This window comes from Carcharhinus amblyrhynchos, chromosome 10 (genome assembly GCF_965287045.1).
Source record: "Carcharhinus amblyrhynchos chromosome 10, sCarAmb.v2.hapA, whole genome shotgun sequence".
In the NCBI taxonomy this organism is placed as follows: domain Eukaryota; kingdom Metazoa; phylum Chordata; class Chondrichthyes; order Carcharhiniformes; family Carcharhinidae; genus Carcharhinus; species Carcharhinus amblyrhynchos.
In genome coordinates, this window is record NC_137333.1 from 61,725,527 (window position 1) to 61,747,348 (window position 21,822).

At 40.9% G+C, this 21,822-nt stretch overlaps 1 protein-coding gene across 2 annotated transcripts in view; it reads left to right on the forward strand.

Moving 5' to 3' along the window:
• Window positions 1-21,822, forward strand: part of LOC145348985 (PC3-like endoprotease variant B) — a 709,624-nt gene that overhangs the window by 323,917 nt on the left and 363,885 nt on the right. For both annotated transcript variants that reach the window (XM_080197162.1, XM_080197161.1), the window contains exon 5: window positions 4,618-4,733. In XM_080197162.1, coding sequence (XP_080053288.1) covers window positions 4,618-4,733 — 116 coding nt within the window. The remainder of the gene's footprint in view (window positions 1-4,617; window positions 4,734-21,822) is intronic.

A 21,822-nucleotide genomic window follows, 5' to 3' on the forward strand; every position in this document is an offset into this window, starting at 1 on the left:
TCTAGTAGAAGATTCAAGTCTTCATCACTGTCCAACTGATAGGTATTCAGCTTACAAAAACAGTTTACTTCTGATTTTGTTTCTGTTTGGATTGCATCAATGCCAAGGCCACATCTTGGGTGGCACAGTGGTGAGCACTGCTGCTTTATAGCACCAGAGACCCAGGTTCAATTCCCAGCTTGGATCACTGTCTTTGTGGAGTCTGCACATTCTCCCTGTGTCTGTGTGGCTTTCCTCTGGGTGCTTTGGTTTCTCCATACAGTCTGAAAGATGTGCTAGTTAGATGTATTGGCTATGCTAAATTCTCCCTCAGTGTAACCCAAACAGGCATCCAAGTGTGGCGACTAGGAAATTTTCACAGTAACTTCCTTGCAGTGTTAATGTAAGCCTACTTGTGACATTAATAAATAAACTTAAAACTTCTTTCCTCTTTGTTAGAGACGTAATCCATGTCCACATATCCATTTCATTCTTTTACTCACCATACGGTGAAGATGAGCATACTTGGGTAATTTGCACTTGCTTTCTGACATTTTTCACAATAGCTGCTGGTATTGTAGTTTTCTTTCTAAATTCTTTCTTTGCTTCTTCATCTATTAGATGGCTACCCTCTGCTATGTGTTCTATTCCAGCAAATCAGTGGGTGAAAGTTAGAACTGGAGGCAATCTTTACACTCTTTTATATTTACTTACAGAATTACAATTCACACTCGTTAGAGTTTAGAAGAATGAGGGGAGATCTCATTGAGACGTATAAGATGATGAATGGGATGGATAGGATAGAGGTGGAAAGACTCTTCCCGCTCAAAAAAGACAGTAGGACTAGGGGGCACAGCCTCAAGATAAAGGGGGGGGCAGTTCAGAACGGAGTTGAGGAGGAACTTCTTCACTCAAAGGGTGGTGAATCTCTGGAATTCTCTGCCCGTTGAAGTGGTGGAGGCTGCCTCGCTAAATATTTTTAAGAAGCGGGTTGATGGGTTTTTGATAAGAGAGGGGATTAAGGGTTATGGGGAGAGGGCGGGAAAGTGGAACTGAGCCACGACAGATCAGCCATGATCTTATTGAATGGCGGGGCAGGCTCGAAGGGCCAGATGGCCTACTCCTGCTCCTATTTCTTATGTTCTTATGTTCTTATTTCCGAACCCAACTACCAATGCTTTAATTGTGCCTATTTATATGGGCTCAAGTGATAAACCAATTAATACCTACATACAATTAACACAACACTTCCATGTTTTATGTCACTTGTGTTACAATCCCGGTGGGTGTAATAACTGGATGGCAAGATCCCTGAATGGAATCCTGGCCTCAAAGACCATGGTCAGGATTTTACAGCCTTGCTCGGGCGAGACAGGAAATTCCTGTTCGAGGTCAACGAAGATTTCCATTATCAGACTCTTACCCGTGCTGATTCCAAGGTGTGCAATGGAGTAAATTTCCAACCTATAACTTTTTTTGAATCAGATGTGGAGGAAATGGAGTCACAGGACTGATAATTTATTTTTAACCAACAAAAGAAAACATTTATCAAAGTGAAATAGATGTATTATAATGCAGAATTCCTTTATTCTCCCCTCAGCTTAACAAAAACACATAGATTTTTTGATTAATATGGATGACAAAGTACATTCTAAGCTACAGTGGTCGTATTAGCACACAAGTGTGTGGTGTATGGATTCTTCCTCTGAATTTCCCCAGATAATTTTCATGGGCAAGTTTTCATTTCACTTTTAGCAGTAATTCCTGTCAGGATTTAGAACCAACTACTTTTGGTTTCCTCTGCCTTGACTGTTTTACTGTTTCTTCTCACTTTCAATTGCTTTAACCTTCAAGTCCCAGCTTCTGAATAGAATTGCTTCAAAACTTTCAGTTGCCTGTGAAAGTCTTCTCCCAACAATAAATCTAGTTAAACAGAATGGTTTCTCTTGTTTCTCTCCCTTGATTGCTTCTTATTCTTTTTTCATGTAGCTTCTGCATTCTGGAGTGTATTTTCTATCTGAATCTGTTGAGCTAGCTTACTTAGCGATTTGTACAGCCTTTCTCAACCTTTAACAGAACAGAGACCTTTTCCCCACCTCCCTCACAGCTCTCAAAAACACCTGTCAAACATTTGCCATACTTCAGAACACAGAGTGCGCCGGTTCTACCCTTTCTCTGATTTCTAAACTTGTAGCTGGGGCAGATTGCTCTGGATTTCAGCAGGAACTGAAGTTAACTCTCAAATAGCCAAACATACCTTAACATGAAATCCATCCACAACACCCTTCCAGGCACAGAAATATTAAATCAAACCTACATAAAACTATACCTTACTTTTAACTTTTTACCCTATCCAAACACAGAGGCCACAATTCTCCCATCCCTGCTGTTAATTTTTTAGCACAGTGGGCCGGGAGATTCTCATGTCAGCCGATTCACGGGGTTCGCGCATGCATTCACACCCCGCCAACGTTTCCCAGCACCACACTTCTGGAGGTGTCAGACCCGCACTGGAAATCAGCAGAGACACGCAAAGAATACTTAAATGGTGATTTGCATATGTTAAAGTTAAATGTGATTAGTGGGCCCGGGACTGAACTCTCTGGGCCCACTAGCATCTCTCCCCCCCGCTCCCCCACACCCTAGACAGAGTGGTTCACTCCAGCGGGGATAACAGTAGCTCCCCAATAATGGTGAATTTGCAGCCTGACCCTGCAGGAGTGAAGGGGGGCAATCAGGGCCACCTGGAGGTTCGGGAGGTGGGGGTGCCCCCTGGCATTGCCATCTCTGCCCCTGGCACTGCCTAAGGGGTAAAGTGTCACATTGGCACTGCCGACCAGGCAGGGCCATATAGAGGCAGGTTCTAGGAGGTAATTGGTGGGGGTGGGGGTCCTGCTGCCACTCTGAATAGGAATTGATGCGGGAAGGAGGAAGGGCAACGATCAGGTCAGTCTGAAGGGGGGGGAGCGGAGATCGGCACTGGGGAGGGTGGCAGGACTGCAGAGATGGGGAATTGCGGGAGCGGGGACTGGAGATGGGGGGGCGGGGGGGGTGGGCATGACTGGGGTTCGGAGCTGGACTGGGAACTGTCGGGGAGTCCAGCAATCAGGCTGAGGGGGGCGGTGAGCCACCATTGCGGGGTGGTCACGGAGCTGGCCAGCAGTCGGGAGGCCAGCACTGATGACCTCCTGATTGCTGGCCAGCCCCGTGACTCCCTGCAACAGTGGCTCACCGCCTGCCACTGCACATGCACCGATCTCAACACCAACAGATTGGCGTATGCAAGTAGCCCACTCAGCATGCTGATTTCAGCCTCACCAACGGGAATAGCTACCTCCCCTCCCCTCAGTTTTTAATGATATTCACACTGGTGGCCTCTGCAGTGCACAGAGTGGGGGAGATTTTTCTCTGAATTCTCAGTGAAAAAAACCAGCGTAAATTATTCCAGTTTTCTCGTGAATTTGAATCTTTTTGGGAGAATTCTGCCCAGAATCATAGGATCCCCACAGTGCATAAGGAGCCCATTCAGCCCATCAAGCCTGCACTGACAACAATTCCACCCAGGCCCCATCCCCAAAATGTAAATACCATAAATCTCTCTTTGTGTTTTTTAACATCTGCAAATTTTGAAGTTGTGCCCTGTCCACTCAAGTCCAAGTTACTGGACCCCTGGGGAATCCCAGCGCAAAAAAAAACAATCTGCATGATTCTTTGACAAGAACTCATCATCTGTTCATGCTGGTGTCTGCATCTGGTCCTGCTGATGGTGCACCCCCATCACAGGTTTCCCAGTGGCATGGAGTGCAGTCAATGGGAAATCCCCAAGAAACACACTGTCAGGAGGCCAGAGAATCCCCACTTTGTTTCCTGCCTTTAGCATATTTTGTATCTGTGCTGGCACTGTTCCATTTTTCCCATGGGAATCAACTTTGCTGACCAGCCTGATAATTGACACTTTATCAAGCACCTTTTGGAAGACCATATACATCAGCCATATTCAACCTCATCAACTCTCCCAGTTCCCTCATTAAAATACTCAGTTGTTAGTTAAATGCAACTTGACCTAACGGATTTGTGTTGGCTTTCCTTAGTTAATGCACATCGCTCAAAGGGACTATTAAATAAAAACAAAATGCTGTGGATGCCGGAATCAAAAACAAAACCAGAAAATGCTGGAAAATCTCAGCAGGTCTGACAGTGTCTGTGGGGAGAGAATAAAGCCAAAGTTTCGAGTCTGGATGATTCTTCATCAGAGCTGATGAGGGGTCATCTAAACTTGAAACATTGGCTCTATTCTCTCCCCGTAGAACTGTCAGGTTTGTCTCAAAAAAATGAAACATTGACAATAAAAAATTTAACAACTTATCAAATAGCTGACAGGCAGTTGATGTCAACATGTGAAACATTTGTACATTGACAGGATATTGTGCCATTTCTACCTTAGATTGCTGGAGGAAAATAGTCTGTATACGTGTGGTGGGAGATTTGTAATTTTTAATTTCTGGGGCGTTTTAATATTGGAAAATTTGTTGTGTCATTTCCTTCAAGTATTTTAAGCATTTATTGGCAAAATTCATTTTTAGCTAGCTTGAAATTACAAAATAAGAATAGTGACTGATCTTTCTGTGTGGTTTCCAGATCGCAAGAAGAAAGATATAATCCCTAAAGAAATCTTCAATGTGATGAAGTCAGAAAATAAAGAAGGAGCAGCACTTCATTTCAATGACCCGATGTGGCCTGCACAATGGGAACTGGTAAGCACTGCATTGCCAGTTTATTAATTTCTTCTCGAATCAACCCTTGAAACACAATCTACTCTTTCTCCGTACACAGACGTAACAGAATACACACATGTGCAAGTATAGATCCAAGGTGTTGGCTATATATTCAAACATGCAAGCTACAAGTGGATGTACATACACATGAGCACAAACAAGTCCTTGAGGTCAGGAGTAATGCACCTTGCATAATCAAAACTGCATTGTGTTTTGTAAATAATGAGGGACATAGGGTCGATAGGAAGGAATTGGTCCCCTTAAAGTTAAAGCCTAAAGTTTATTTATTCCTGTCACAAGTAAGGCTTATGTTAACACTGCAATAAAGTTACTGTGAAATTCCCCTGGTCACTATGCTCTGATGTCTGTTTGGGTCAATGCACCTAACCAGCACATCTTTCAGAGTGTCGGAGAACCGGAGCACCCGGTGGTAACCCACGCAGACACAGGGACAACGTGCAAACTCCACACAGTGACCCAAGCCGGGAATCGAGCCCGGGTCCCTGGCGCTGTAAAGCAGCAGTGCTAACCAATGTGCTACCATGCCACCCCATATGAGAGAGGGCAATAACCAGGAGGCATAGACTTCAGATGGGAGTTTTAGATTTTGAACGTGGTGGGAATCTGGAACTCTCTTCTTGAAAGGGTGATAGAGGTGGGAACCTTCACAACACTTAAGAAGCACTTAGATTGAAATTCTATAGCGTACAAGACTACAGATCAAGTGCTGGAAAATGGGATTAGAATAGATAGGTGCTTGATAGCTGGTGTAGACATGATAGGCCAAAGAGCCTCTTTTTGTGTGTAAAACTCTGTGGCAGGATTTACCTCCCACCCATTGACTCTGTCTATATTTCCTGCTGCCTTGGCAAAGCAGCCAGCATAATTAAGGACCCCACGCACCCCAGACGTTCTGATTTCCACCACCTTCCTTTGGGAAAAGATACAAAAATCTGAGGTCACAACCTCAGACGGTACCAACTGACTCAAGAACAACTTCTTCCCTGCTGCCATCAGGCTTTTGAATGGACCTACCTTGCATTAAGTTGATCTTTCTCTACACCCTAAGTTTGACTGTGAGACTACATTGTGCACTCTCTCCTTTCCTTGTCTATGAATGGTATGCTTTGTCTGTATAGTATGCAAGAAACAATACTTTTCACTGTATATTAATACATGTGACAATAATAAATCAAATAAATTACCGTGCAATCTGCCACATGTTTCTTCACAGCGGGAAGCGATCTGCCATTGGTCAGTGGTGGGATCTTCTGGTTCCCCCCACCGTTGTCAATGGGATTTCCCAATGAATGCACCCCTCGCTGCTGGGAAACCCGCAGTATGGGTGCACCATTGGCCAAACTGGCCACCAAGATTGGCTGGAAAGTTCCAGCCTATGTTTCTATAACAAGCTGACTTGTTGATCTTTGACACTTCGCAATCGGTCCTCAGTAAGCAGGGGAAAAAAAAGCAATTGTAAGAGAAAGCATTTCCTAATTAATTAATCACAAAATAATCCACTTGTATTTCATTTTATTTCAGCTTTATGCTTTGTGATATTAATGTGGCGAAGCTGATTATTTAATTATCTATCTTAAACATTTTATTTCCCTTAACAAGGACTAAATTTTTCAACTCTGTTAAATTTAATATTAAATGTTCTTCAAATACTATTTGTGGTAAATATTATTTTTATGAATCCAGCTCACAAAGTTTTTACTAATGTTATTTTAAGTAATGTTCCAAGGCGTCTTATAATTGATGCATGCAGTTGCTAACAGTTTATAGTCTGTGTTTGTTGCATGTGCATGTCATACATGTTTTCTAGTGCATTGTACAATTCAAATATTAGTTTGCCATTATATTTGTGCAGTATAACCTTCATTTGCTGATTTATATAGTTTACCTGTGCTCACTGAAGTCCTTGAGCATCTTGCAGTCTCTAAATTTGGGGTCTTCTGAGGCAGCCAAAAATTCATTGCATCTAAAATGAGTGAGATTTGTATGCCCAATTAAAGTAAATGTTCCAGACTAGTCATTGGTGAAAAATATCTTCACATAACAGGAAAATTAAGTTGATATAATACCTAATTTAAATGATGAGGATGCTGCTCCCTACAATAATGTAGATTAATTTAACATCACCCAGACGGTTTTAACTATTTGAACATTTGTGTCTGTACTCAGTACAGTATTTAAAATAAATATTAGTTCAAAACCACCTATAGGGGGCATTAATACGTTTTTATATTTTAAGGATATATTGTTGATAAAAGTTGTGCAATTGCAGGTTTTTTTGGCCTAACTTCTGGTGTTCTCCGTCACCTGTTCTTCACCTGACCTCCATTATGGATGCAGCTCAATTTTTATGCAGGCTGGGGAAAGAATGCATGGTGTATGCCACTGCATATCTTAGCTTCATTATTCTTCGATACCAAATATTTTAAGCTACAATGAGAGAGTATGGGAAGATGTCACCCTGACATTTAATATTGTGAAAGAATATAATTCTGAACAATTTTGCAAGCATTGCATTAACTAACTACTGTGAAAGAACTGACACTGTGAAACTAGCTCAATCCTGGGTCTACAGAGCTGCTAGGCGATTGGGTTAGCTGGTATTTCTCTGAAGCACGATGGGAGCGGAAGTCACACCCTTAGCCAATTAATGCTCTGTTGAACTTCACATGGTTAAGGTGCAGCCAGGATCAGTGACAATGCTTTCCCCACCAAAACCTCAGGTGATAGGGCAGAAAGGTGCCTGAAAATTCCTGGCCCTGATCTCCCTTCGACTCCCTGGAGTAAGGCCTCAAGTGGTGCAGGGTATCAAAGCCTTCCTGAAATTGCTCCTCCACCTAAGTGTATTTCCCTTTTAAGAGGGACAGGCTGCCTTTTAGAGCTGCCACTTAGCTGTACATCATGCTAGACACACACACACACACACACACACCTGTACAGCCATCCAGCAGTATGTTTCACATTGGGCTGCAAACCACAATTATATTGGTGAACAGGCAGCATAGAATTTGCATACTGCTTGTTTCAACTGGACCAGATGCAGTTCTAGCCATTTAAATACTACAAGAACTGGTCAGAAGCTGGAAGTTCTGCATCAAGTAATTTGCTTCCTAACTCCCCAAAGTCTGTCCACCATCTAAAAATTAGGATTCTGATTAAATACTCTCTCCTTGCCCGGATGAGTCCACCTCCAACAACTCTCAAGAAGCTTGACACCAACCAAGACAAAACAGCCCACTCGACTGACACTTCATCCACCATCTTAAATGATTGGTCCCTTTACTGCAGCAGCAATATGTACTACCTACAAAACGCTTTGCAGCAAATTATGATGAAGGCTCCATAAACAGCACCTTCCAAACTCTCGATCTCTACCACTTTGAAGGATAAGGTCTACAAATACATGGGAACACCATCACCCTCAAGTTTCCCTCCAAGTCACACATCACCCTGACTTGGAAATATATCACTGTTCTTCACTGTCATTGGACCTAATTCCTGAAACTCCCTTCTGAACAGCACTTTGAGTGTACCTACTCACCATCACCTTCTTCAGCAATTAGCGAAGGGCAATAAGTGTTGGCCTAGCCAGTAATGCCCATGAAAGAATAAATATTATTTTACAAATTGGTCTTTGTTAAATACGTATGCAGAAAATTTTAAAATATGTTTGTTTAATAAGGCTTGAATAGTCACAAAACATTGGGAGCATCACATTCATGTTATCCATGTGGAACTGCTCAGTACATATGACATAGGAGCAGAAGTAGACCATACAGCCTGTTAAGCCTGCATTGCTAACTTTCAGTGCTCCTTGTATTGGTGCATCAAATGGCTGTAAGCATCAGCATGCACACATCTTGTGCCTTTTGGAAATGTTGTGGTAATTATTATGTTAAGCATTTTATGTTGACAGTATCATGCATGATTTTATTTTGGAAACATTACCTCAGTAAATCAAGTTTCAGATGAATAAGATGCTTGGATGACTAGCTTTGATATGAAAAATTAAATTATATTTGCTTACAGTAACTTAGGTTGAGCAATATTCATACTAAAATCTAAACCATTTGATGTAAAAAGTTTCATATATATATATATATATATACACACACATATATATCATGTGTGGTCAAATTTTTGAAATGTCCATAGATCATGAATAATCAATAATGAAGCTTAATAGTAAAACCAAAACAAGATTCTGTGATATATTTGATACCTTTTTAAGTGGGAGATTTTGAGTATTAGTAAGATCTTATCGATTAATGAACACTTTTGTTTAATTTTTCTAATCGCTGTTAAAGTATTTCATTTCAACACTAAATATTAAGATGACATTAAAAATTTTGCAATTGCAGAAATGAAGAAACCCAATTTAATTTCAATTTTTCAGGTCACCTGATTTTTCAAAGCAGTTGACATCTTCAGGATTGTTCAGTCATTTATCCAGATTCATTCAGATTCTTCCTGATGCCTCCCCGTTTTTAAACCCACTCTTCCCTCATTCCTTGATGGAATCCACAGTCATCATGGATGTTATACATTTAATAGGGTTGCAGTTTGCTGGACCTGAAATAGGGTACTGCAATCGGTCGCCAGGAACACAAACAGCAGAATAAAAACTTGTTGACAAGAAGTTGCTTAAAACACCGGTCAGGTTGAATTACATAGGCAAACTCTCAGAGATGGTGCATTTTCAGAGATGCCAAGGCACCTAGATACGCACCTATATTGAGCTGCAGCATGGCGGGTACTGGGTGCAGGAATAAGTTATATTGACTCTAATGCTCTGGAGCAGTGAAATCTAGACTTAAGTCTTGGTTGTGCATCAGGACTTTACGGAAGATGTGGCATGTACACAAGCACTAAAATTACTCGAGAAGTTTAAACATCTGATCAACTCTTGCATGCGGCTGGGACTTTCAGCGAATGTCTCTGATGCTGAGCTCAGCAAGGAGTCTTGGGCCGGATAGGTAGGATTTACCTGAATACTTAGACTGGAAATGTTACGCAGCTTAATCTCTGGTCTAACTCCAAGACTACTCAGTGTAGCTGAACTGAACACCATGACTGACAACTCCCCCACCCCTGACCGCTTGCATCACCCATCAATCTGTCCAACCCACAACTTAACAATGCCTAGACAGACTACCCACAGACCCAACCCAGCTACCGCTCTACCAGCATGTCTATCCAACATGCCACTCTCCCCCAACCTAACTGCTCACTCACTTACCTTCTAAAAATCTTACCCGAATACAGCAGCTGTATCCTCCATCTTCTTCTATGCTTACATATTTTGCCTTGGGGAGGTTCAACTGGGTTGGTTCTGCTGCAGCCAAGACTGAAAGTCACAGTGAAAAATGCACAATATTGTCCGGGCGCACAAACCATTACACACATTGCTGATAACCATAGGATCTGGGCTATTGTCTCTTCACTTCGGGAACCTAAGCCTGAATTTGGCTTCGTCTCAACCCAGTAGCCATACTGCACAAACACATCAAACTAGCTGACTTACAGCAAGGCCAAGCTTAACACCGTAAGAAGTCTCACAACACCAGGTTAAAGTCCAACAGGTTTATTTGGAATCATGAGATTTCAGAGTGCTGCTCCTTCATCGCATGTCTAAACCCATTATTGCTCTTTTGTCCATCCAGCAGCAAGAGGTTTCCAATCAGGTTAATAATCCAGTAGGTTGGAAAATAACACGTCATTCTGCTATTTATAAATAACTGGGAATTATAGACCAGTCTGCTTAACACCTGTTGTCATTAAATTACTAGAATCTATAATTAAGGATAGGGAATTTGCATACCTTGAAAATGGTCAACTGATCAGAGAAAGGCAGCATGGATTTATATTAGGTAGGTCACACTAAGTGAACCTGATGGAGGTGACCACATTGGTAGGCTGGGAAATGTTATTCATAATGAACTTCCAGGAGGCATTTGATAAAGTTCCTCATGAGAAATTGTGAATTAAAGTTATAACTCTTATAATTGAAGGTAAATTGTTGACCTAGTTACTAAATGGGCTAAGCGGCAGGAGGTAGAGAAGAAGGATAATGGGCAGGTACTCTAATTAACAGGATATGACTATTGATGTCACACAAGGATCTGTGTTCAGGTGTCAACTATTCACCAAATTTATTCATGACTTAAATTAATGGACTAAAAAGCCACAAATCCAAATTTACCAAAGACACAAAGAGAGGCAATATTATAAGCAATGCAGAGCTATGCATAAAATTACAATGAAATGTTAATAGATTAAGTGAATGAGAAAAACTGTGGCAAACTGATTCCAGTGTAAGTAAATGTGAGGTCACCCACTTGGCATCTAAGAAGGATAGAACAGTCTACTTTCCAAATGGCTACAAAGCTAGAAAAAATTGAGCTCTAAAGAGTGTTGGGGTTGCTAGAATCTCCACAGAGATCAATAACTTTTAAAAAGAAGCTCAAACTTCCAGTCACTAGCTGGAAGAATGACGCAGGATTTCATGTTTTAAACCTTTTACTGTAGCAAATTACCAAAAGCAACATTGACTAAACACTATTTTTTTTTGAGAGGCAACTTATACTTTAGACTATAGAGGAAAATTCTCTTTTATATTTATCACACATTTACTCAGTATGGAGTTATGGACCTTATAGCAAGCAGTTTGAAGTTTCTTCCAATGGATTCCTGCATCCCCATTTTGTTTTGTAATAACTTTGAGTGGCCATCTCTAAGCACTTTTCTCAATCTTCAGACAGAGTTCCAACAGTAAAACCTCTCTCTTTCTCACTCCCCCCCCAACCTATCCCTTTCTGCTGGCTGTCTCAGGACAAACATCCAGAAATCTTTTCTTTAGATGGCAGCAGGAAATGCCTCTTCATCTAAAAACTGTCCCTCTCCTTCATCTAGCTGGGTTGGCTCACAAAGCCAAGAAATCTTTCCTTTCTGCTGATCACACAAAACTGCTTTCTTTCTGTAAAAATCGTTGATTAGAGGGAAGTTTATAATTTGGTCTCAGAAATGGCTTCACATGCCCGCATCTTCATGGCAACATGAAGCACTTTAACCATGCATCCAGTTGGAAGTCCAAATTAGCTTTTCATTGTCCCAATTCTCATTCATCTTAGAAGTAGATGGAGAGTTTAGCACAGAAGTTTTCACAACCCAATACCAACAACACTTTTCTAGGGTATTAGGAGACTCAACATCATCTTGTTTTAAACTGAGACTGTTGTCATTATTTCCAAACTGATATATCATGCGCTGTCTTCTCAGTAAAACAATCTAAGCTTTCCTTTGATCTCTTGACAATCAAACCACTTAGGCTTATTGTCAGGCAGACTGAAAGGCACTCAACCCCTGCACCCCTACCCTAAATTTAAAGATGCAGTTCCAAAATATAATAATCTTATAATCGTCATAATTGTAACAGGGTCCAAGTATCTATCTAATTAAATGCCAGGTACAGAAAATGATCAAAGAGGCTGAAGGAGTGTTGGCCTTTAGAATATATGTGGCTAGAAGTCATGCTTCAGCTATATAAAGCTGTGGTTAGACCACATCTTGATGACTGTGAGCAGTTGTGGACACCATGCCTTAGGAATGATGTATTGGCTTTGAAGGAGTGCAGTACAGGCTTAGCTGAATGATACCTGGGCTCCAAGCATCAAATTACAAGGACAGATTACACAAATGAGAGTTGCAATTTAGAAGTCTAAGGGTTTTTTTTCATCAAAGTTTTCAAAATATTGCAGGGAATAGATAGGGTAGACAATTAGAAACAATTTCTGCTGGTTGGGCACTCTAGGACATAATGAAAAATTAGGAGTGAATTTAGGAAACACTTCTTTAGAGTGATAGAGATTTGGAAACCCTTTCTGCAGACAGCAATTGATGCTAGACCGAATGTAAATTTTAAGTGACAGATTTTTGTTCTCCAAAGATACTAAGTCAAATGGGACAGATCTGGTACATGGTGTTGGGTCTCCAGTCGGCTGACGACTTGTTCATAGGCAAAGTAGCCTGGAGTCCCTTCTCTCTTGATAAAGGCAAAATGGCTTACTATGTTCTGGACTCCCTTCTATTATGATGAATGCGGCTCGGTGATGTATAACATTTATGAGACAGCATCCTTAATATTAAGCGCTTTAAAACCAATCTTCCTCAAACATTGGGCAGAATTTAATGTTCATAACAGAGGGGAACTGGTGGGAATCCCACATCATTTTTCTCTTGGACACCTGATGCTATTCCAAGGCAAATCAGGCACTTAACTGGACACAATTGGATCTCCCATCAAATTAAGCCGCAAAACCTTGCCCTGAGAACTGCTGGCCAATCAGATGCCAACAGCTGTCCAGTACTAGCAGTGTCACAGGGAGCAGTGGACACTGTCATTAACAGGGATTGTCGAGTGATAAATGTGGGAGGAATGCAGGTAGTTGGGGAAGTGGGGGGGTAGATAAGTGCAAGGTAATGGGAGAGGAATTAAAAATATGGAGAGGAGAGTGGCTTTCCATGGGCCTCCCCATCCCGATGCCAGTCTCTTGATCAGGTGCAGAGTACTTCAATACAAGGGGCCTCCCTTTACCTTACTCAACTGCAGACGAAGCTAATCGGGCTTGCTAGGTGGTCTTCCCAGGTGACAAGCTACTAGGCCTGCCATTGTTTGAATACCAGCTGCATTGGGGCGAGATCCTTAAGTGGCTCTTAGGTGGTTATTTTAAGGGCTTCAATTGCCCCCAGTTTGGATGGCCACCTTCTCCCCACTTCCCACCCAGAGCTTAATCGGAGGAATTGGAAAGACAACGGAAATGTCACCCCACACCCTCCTACCCAATTACACTGCAGAAAACAAGATGATATGGTGCTGAAAATGTATTAGAAATAAATGAGTGAGATTGAATAGAAAATATATATTGTTCAGGTTAAACTAACAAAATAGAGAGAACATGGAAAAATGGTGGGCAGCTCAGTGGTTAGCACTGCTACCTCATAGCTCCAGGGACCTGGGTTCAATTCCCAGTTGGGTCACTGTCTGTGTGGAGTTTGCATGTTCTCCCCATGTCTGCATGGGTTTCCTCCGGGTGCTCCGGTTTACTCCCATACTCCAAAGATATGTGCGATACATACATTGGCCATGCTAAATTGCCCCTTAGTGTCCTGGGACATGCAGGTCAGAGAGATTAGTTGGGTAAATATGTGGGGCCATGGGGATAGGGCCTGGGTGGGATTGTTGTTGGTGCAGACTCGATGAGCTGAATGATCTCTTTCTGCACTGTAGGGTTTCTATGATTCTATCATGAAAAGAGAAGGCAGGATCTTTTTTTGTTTAACCTTGTGTAAGTGACATTTATTTTTAAAGCATTTAGTTAGTATTACAGAAATAGAGCAGCTTTTAACATTTGTTGATCCACTGCCATCATATTGGTATTTTTCCATCACTGTCTGCATCAGCTTAAATGTGAGACCCCAGCTAAATTGTGATTTCTCAGAACTCCCAACAAACTAACGGTTAATATCAATAATCACTTCCACCCCATGCTCGTTATTAAACCTATATGAAGGTATAACCTCAGGGTCACGTCTCCACCCCCAACTCCAAAATAAAATTGTCTGTCAAGGAGTTTTAAAAAATGTACTGATTCTAATACTGCAGTTACAAATAGACAGCCACTAACTTAATAAATCAGCAAGTAGTATCAACCATTCTGGGGGAATGATGTGACAAATGCTGACATATAATCTGGACGAGGCATTAATGGTCTAAACCACCCCCTCCTCCCATGGCTGTGCTGAGTTTTTTATATGGGAAGTAGGTGTGAAATATCTGTTCAGTCCAAAGGACATAGGGAGGTAGCTTGGGGTGCTCAAGCTTAAAGGGGCACACTATCAGAACAGTTAATCAGTTTGACTGCAAGTAATTACCAATACCATTTACATCTCAATTAATCGTAATTGCTAAATTGAAATTCTCCCTTTACAGTGTTTAAAAGAGATTGTGGTAAATAATTTAATTTATACATCCCTGATAATGTTAAAATTACCAGTTGAAACCATAATATCATCAAATACAAAGCTTGGGTATCATACTCCAGTGGAAAATAGGATTTGCATTCAGTTTGTTCAGAGCTAGATTTGTCAATGATGAAGTTTTGTTTTGTAGCTGTGGTTCCTTTAAGGATTACTGTCATTCAGAATTAGACCGCGTTCTCAGAGTTTTACTAAATGTACCTGTGAAACGAATGTTATAAAATTTCAAATTAAAAGTAGGAAACCGTTATCAGCGTTATGTGGTGATTCATATTTATAATCTTTGCAACAAGATGATAGGAAATGATGCAACTTTAGACTGCTTTGGACCATTGATTAAAAACTGTACTTTTTTTTTAAAAAATGAGTTTTTTGTGGAAAGCCACTACACCAGAGGTCAGGATTTTAAATGTGAACACATGCTATGAAGGAAGCCATGCAGGAATTAAAAAAAAATCTTCCTTGTTTTGTTGGTTTAGATTCTGAAAGAAGCTTTTGTGTGTAAAGTTGTAACTTGAGCCAGGGCCTGGAGCTATGCCCTGTGGTACACAGGCCACTATTGCTGCCCCAGTACCAAACTAACAAGCCTTGTATCTCCAACCTGACACTGACTTTTGTGAGAAATAATTTACTTTAACCATAGATTGAAAAAAGATCCATTGTGTCATTGCACCACAGTCAGTTAATAGGAATGATTGAGTACGGCTCATCATGATAACATATTGAGATCTGTTTAAAATATGATGTTGGTTTTATTTCAGCCTTTGACGCCACATTTGGTAATGTCGTTCGGAAATTGCCCACTTTATTTCCCAGTCCTATCTGTTTCCCTCTTGCTGATTTTATTTGTTAATATTTCCTAATCAGCTCCATTGATTACCATGTCATGCCGACAGGAGGAGAGTTAAATTGATCATTCAGAGCTGAGGGAACCATTCACTTGGCCCAAAAGGCCACAGTTCCCTTTGCTTCCCTGAGAAACTTACAGAAAAACTATTCAGTGTGGGTTGTTTTGTGTTTTCTTTTAAAAAAACAGCAATGTCAGGAGAGCTATTAGACTGCTTATCTGTCTTTCTACTTTGGCACGTGAATACTCCCAGCTCAGCATGCCATGTGTCAAATCTATCATTTGATATGTCAGCAACCATAATTCCCTCTTTTGTCACCAATTTTGACCAAAGGATGAAAAATTGCTGTCACACACCAGCAAAAATATTGTAGAAAAGGGCAAGTCTGTCTTTAGGTGTAAGCCAAGGTGAAACACAGGGAAACTCTCTTTAGATTAGGTCTGAGCTGAGAGGATATTGATCTGTATGCTGAAAATTGTTGATCTCTGGGAACAGGAGATGACAAATGGTGGCAAACAAAAAAATCGAGTCTCTCCAAGGACAATCCAGCTGTACTGTGTTGACTGGAAGTATCTGTTTAGTATTAGTAGAACCTACTTGCCCCCAGCAGGAATTGAACTTGGCTTCTGCCAAACATTTTTTTTCTTGTCTGTAGCTTTCCATTTCAATCTCATTTCCTCGCTGTTATGTTTGACTTGGTTTTATGTGAGCTAACATTTTTGTATTATATGAGTAAAATGTATTGGATTAATTGGAGTCACTATAGTAAGAATGCTAAGGTGCTGATTTAATGCATTTATTAAAAAGGAACTAAAATCTTCACAGTAAATTTGAGAACATTACATGGTGGGAGTTTTTAAACAAAATGCAAATGATCATTAAAATGCAATGATTATATATTGTCACACTAAAATAATCAGGAACCATTATTGATTAATGATGCAGTAATCAAAATGCAATTATCTTCCTCCCAAGTTTATCCACTGTTTATTAATTTCAAAGGCATATACAGTATAATTTTGCTTAATTTTGACCAGGTGCTTGATAAATACTTCGACAATAGTGTTTTGACCGTACACATGTTATACAAGACAAATGTTACAGGATCTGAAGTGATGTATCATGAGAATCATGTGTTGTTACCCAAAATGTCACTGAGTAACTATTCAGCTATAAAATTTGGAAGTGACTGCAGCTGTAATCAATTATGTGGTGGAAAAACAAAATCCCAACCCCTTTTTAACTATTCCGCTAAAAAATAGATGTTAAAATAGTCGGAATATTTGAATAAAAGAATTATTTAGAGAAAGGTAGAATTGTGAATGGCACTGTTAAAATATGGCTGTAGGTAAGATTTGATGAGAAGGACTTAATGAGGGGAACTCCCATGTGATAAAAATGATTTAATTGCAGAGGCTAGTGGAGATGACTGGATAATCTATTATAGCGATAATGAACTTATGTAATAATGGCTTGGGTTTGGGGAGATGTTAACTTATACACAGTTATATCACTAAATTTACAAAGTATCTGTCGATTTTCTCTCATGCTATTCTGAGATTTATTTTGTAATAATTGACAGATTTCCTGTGGTATTGTTATCGTTTACAATTAATTTGAGGACATACTGATTTACAGTAATGATGTCAGGAAAGTGTGATAGAGAGAAAACAGAAAATAAATGTGGCACTTAGAGGAAGCGTGTGATACAATGCAAGACTTTTCATTTGTAATCAGTGGATCTTCTGTGATGTTGCTCATGTTGAGTCAGAGGAAACAGTATTTTATAACAATAAGGGTGTCATCAACAGAATGTGAGTGGAAATGTCTTGTAGAAAGTAAATATGACCTGAGGAAATATGCTCGATGTATAAGGCATTTGCGATAATAAAACACTTCTCAATTTTAGGCTTAGAATCTAATTGCTGTTGACCGAAACGGACTCTCTATGCTAAGATTGACATTCTGAATATAAGTCTCTTGGCCAATGAGCAAAGCCAAGTAATTTGCATTGTCCACAGATGACCATAGGTATCTCTTTCAATCAGAGAAAGACAATAGATTATACAGCTTGACAGGCAGAACTCCACAAGTGTGGGGCAAGATGAAGAGTCAGGCCCCCATGAACTACTACAGTCGGTACAGGGATTGAATCTGTACTGTTGGTGTCTCTCTGCAATTGAGTTAACTGACATCCCAATCGATGTGTTAGAAATGAAATGAGCAGAGCAGGTTTACAAATTACTGTGTTTTCAGTTTCAATGACCCTCAGATTATCAAATCATTGAGACTTTAGAACATAGAACACTACAGCACAAACAGGCCCTTCGGCCCACAAGTTGCGCCGATCACATCTATACCTACTAAGCCATAGACCTATCTATAACCCCCAATCCCATTAGATCCCATATACTCATTCAGAAGTCTTTTAAAAGACCCCAGTGAGTCTACCTCCACCACCACCGACGGCAGCCGATTCCATTCACTCACCACCCTCCGAGTGAAAAACTTACCCCTAACATCTCCTCTGTACTTGCTTCCCTGCACCTTAAATCTGTGTCCTCTCATAGCGACTGTTTCAGCCCGGGGAAATAGCCTCTGAGAATCCACCCTATCTATTCCTCTCAACATCTTATAAACCTCTATCAGGTCGCCTCTCAACCTTCGTCTCTCCAGGGAGAAGAGTCCCAGCTCCCTCAACCTATCTTCATAAGGCATGCCTCCCAATCCAGGCAACCTTGTAAATCTCCTCTGCACCCTTTCAATAGCTTCCACGTCCTTCCTATAGTGAGGCGACCAGAACTGCGCACAGTACTCCAAGTGGGGTCTGACAAGGGTCTTATAAAGTTGCAGCATTACCTCCCGACTCCTAAACTCAATCCCTCGATTAATGAAGGCCAGTACACCATACGCCTTCTTGACCACATCCTCCACCTGCGAGGCCGATTTAAGAGTCCTATGGACCCGGACCCCAAGACCCTTCTGCTCTTCAACACTGCTAAGATTCCTGCCCTTGATATTGTATTCCTTCATCCCATTGGTCCTGCCAAAATGGACCACTACACATTTATCTGCGTTGAAGTCCATCTGCCACTTCTCCACTCAGTCTTGCATCCTATCTATGTCCCGCTGCAACTTCTGACATCCCTCCAGACCATCCACAACACCACCAATCTTCGTATCGTCTGCGAACTTACTAACCCATCCCTCCACTTCCTCATCCAGGTCATTTATGAAAATGACAAACAGCAAGGGTCCTAGAACAGATCCCTAGGACTTTGTCACACGTAAGAACATTGGCTTAATTCTGAATGTCCAGCATATCATATATGTGAAGCTAAGAAACTGGCTTCGCTTTGCAGATTTGATCCAGTCTTGCATAAATCAGTCTATCCAAGTTTATGAATTGCAAATTGAATTACTTGAACCTTTCCACTGACCAAAATTAAAACTTTCCAATGCATCTAGCCTGAGTAATTGATTTCGCTGTATGTAGCATTAATCTCCAAAGATTACTGTTTCTGATTTAACTCTCAAATCATGATTTAGTTCTTTAAGATCCCATACCATTCGACCTTGTTTGCTTTTTAGAATATCGTGTCTAGTATTACATTTGTTCTAAGTCCTGCAGGCCTCCACTACACACATTGCATATTGTGACTATTCTAACTTGAGGCTATTATTTTTTTCCAGGAACGCCCTGTGTTCCCATCCTAATAGACCTTACACTCTCACAGTTTGGGTTTGCGAACTTCCTTTACTTTTGGGCAGATCTATTTCTGGAGACATTACAGTTGAAGGGATGATTTTCACTGATGTGATATCCTGAGAAGGGTATGAAATCTTAACTGTTTCTATTATAAGAAATTATTTCCCCAAACTGAAAAAGAAAGCAATGTTAAAGGAAAAAAAGATCATCTTTGGTCAAGACTAGTCTTTTGGCTGGCTTTTGACCTGGGTCTGCGGAACACATTTTTATATCTCTTAAAATCTGAAACATAAGTTGATCATTTCTTTTAGCTGCAAGTATAACAGTGGGACATATGCATCTCTTGATAATTGCTGTTTCTATCCGGCTGCCTATAATGCTTTGTAGTCTACTTGAACATTGGTCCACTGACTGTCTGCAGCGTGTCTGGAATTTTATTTCAGATCATGTGGAGGGATTTGCATTCTGTTTCTGGCCATTAGATGGCTGCATTCAATTACAACACATATCATTCAACAACCCAATGTAAAGGATGCTATACCCATTCCAGCACAAGTCCAACTAATGTATGGCAGGTGTAAGGCTAAATTCACTAGTATCACACTCCCTGTCAGGAGCTACAGTTGAAATAAGCACAGATTATTCAAATAAGCATTGGAAACACAGTTTCTTAGCTCTACCCTCAACCTACCCTTCCATCAAGCATTGGTGTTTGAAGCTGGAAATAAAAGGCTGGAATTTTTCACTCCCACTGTGAACAGGCTGGGAGTCATGATACAGATACACAGTAGCTTTTTTTCATCCAACAGTTAGCCTCTAGTTTGTCAAGGTAGTCCAAAGTTATGTTGGAGGAATGGCTGTCTCCCTTAGGATGAAGGCATCATGGCCACTGCCAGGATAATGGGCATTCACCAATGTGATGTTCTATGTTTGGTTGCATGTAATTGCAAGTTGATGGAGTAGTTGCCATTGTGTTTGTAGTAAACCTTCCTGTTTACATGTGGGATTGGTGGAGCGATATTCATGCAGTTACTGGTTCCCAGCACCCTAGGAATGCTGCTTCCCTGGCAAAGCCACGTGCTTGTACGAAGATAATGAAGACCCAACTCTGTTTGGATATGGTGCCTGCTCCCTCCTGGAAGAAGCCTCATGCACAAAAATTGGGCGCAACTGTGACCGTGACAGCCCCTGGCAATGTCTTCCTCACCTTGTTCGGTGAGCACATCCTTTCTGAATCACAGAGCCTCAGCCATTACTGTTCTGTTACAACCCAAGAGGAATGGTGAGTATAGTCCCCATACCTTTAGCAGATTTTCTGCATATAGGATAGAAAACCTCTCTGAGCTACTTGTTAGGATAAGCAACACCCCCTCCAGAATCCAACAAGTCACCAAAATTTCTCCAACAGCGCACAATAATACTTCCACAATAATAACAACAAAAATAAGACAAAAACATCTATAAGCTCTTTAACTAACCCCAGTGAAGCGATCCCTCCTGCAGCTTAGCACGCTTAACTGGGAGTGTATATCAGTGGACATTAACCAGACCTGAAAGGTCCAAGTTGGCCAAATATGTGTCAGATCAGCCTTGGAGACTGACTGATGTCAGAATCTCCCCATTCTGTATGCTTCTGGTGCATGAATGGGCACTCATGCTAGCTTCCTTATAAGCAAGGGATGCCATACAGGTAGCACCAAAAGTGGCCAGAAGCAGAATGCCCACTGTTTTCAACTACTCGAAAATTCAGCTTAATTTTGCAACTTTTGATCTGGATTTGACCAGCCAAAAGCTATCTGGAATAATTATGATTTTCCTGTGTCATTATTACTCAAAACCTTCTTGAGATAAAGTGGAGTATGTTGGCAGCCAATTTCAGCCCTATTCAATCTGCTCCATTGGTATTTCACAAACACAGAGACTGCATAAACCTTTCGTAAGAGTCCAGAATCAAAGAACAACGAACAGCACAGCATAGGAACAGGCCCTTCGGCCCACCAAACCTGCACGAATATGTGGCGCCTTTCTAAACCAAAGATCCTTTTGCCCCTATGTGACCCATATTCCTCTATCCCCTGCCTATTCATGTATCTGTCAAGATGGCTCTTAAACATTCTTACTGTATCTGCTTCTACCATCTCCCCTGGCGGGGCATTCCAGGCACTTACCACCCTCTAGGTAAAGAACTTGCCTCTCACATCATCTTTAACTTTTACTTTAAATCAAGTTCCTTAGTAATTGATATTGCTACACTGGGAAAAATACTCTGACTATCCATTCTATCCATATTATGTGTAATTTTGTAAATTTCTAGCAGATTGCCCCTCAGCCTCCCACATTCAAATGAAAACAGACCAAGTTTGTCCAATCTCTCCTCACCATTAATGTTTTATATTTTCTGAGCATTCTAAATAGCATTTCATTGCCATTAGGATCATTATTATTGCTATTGTGATTT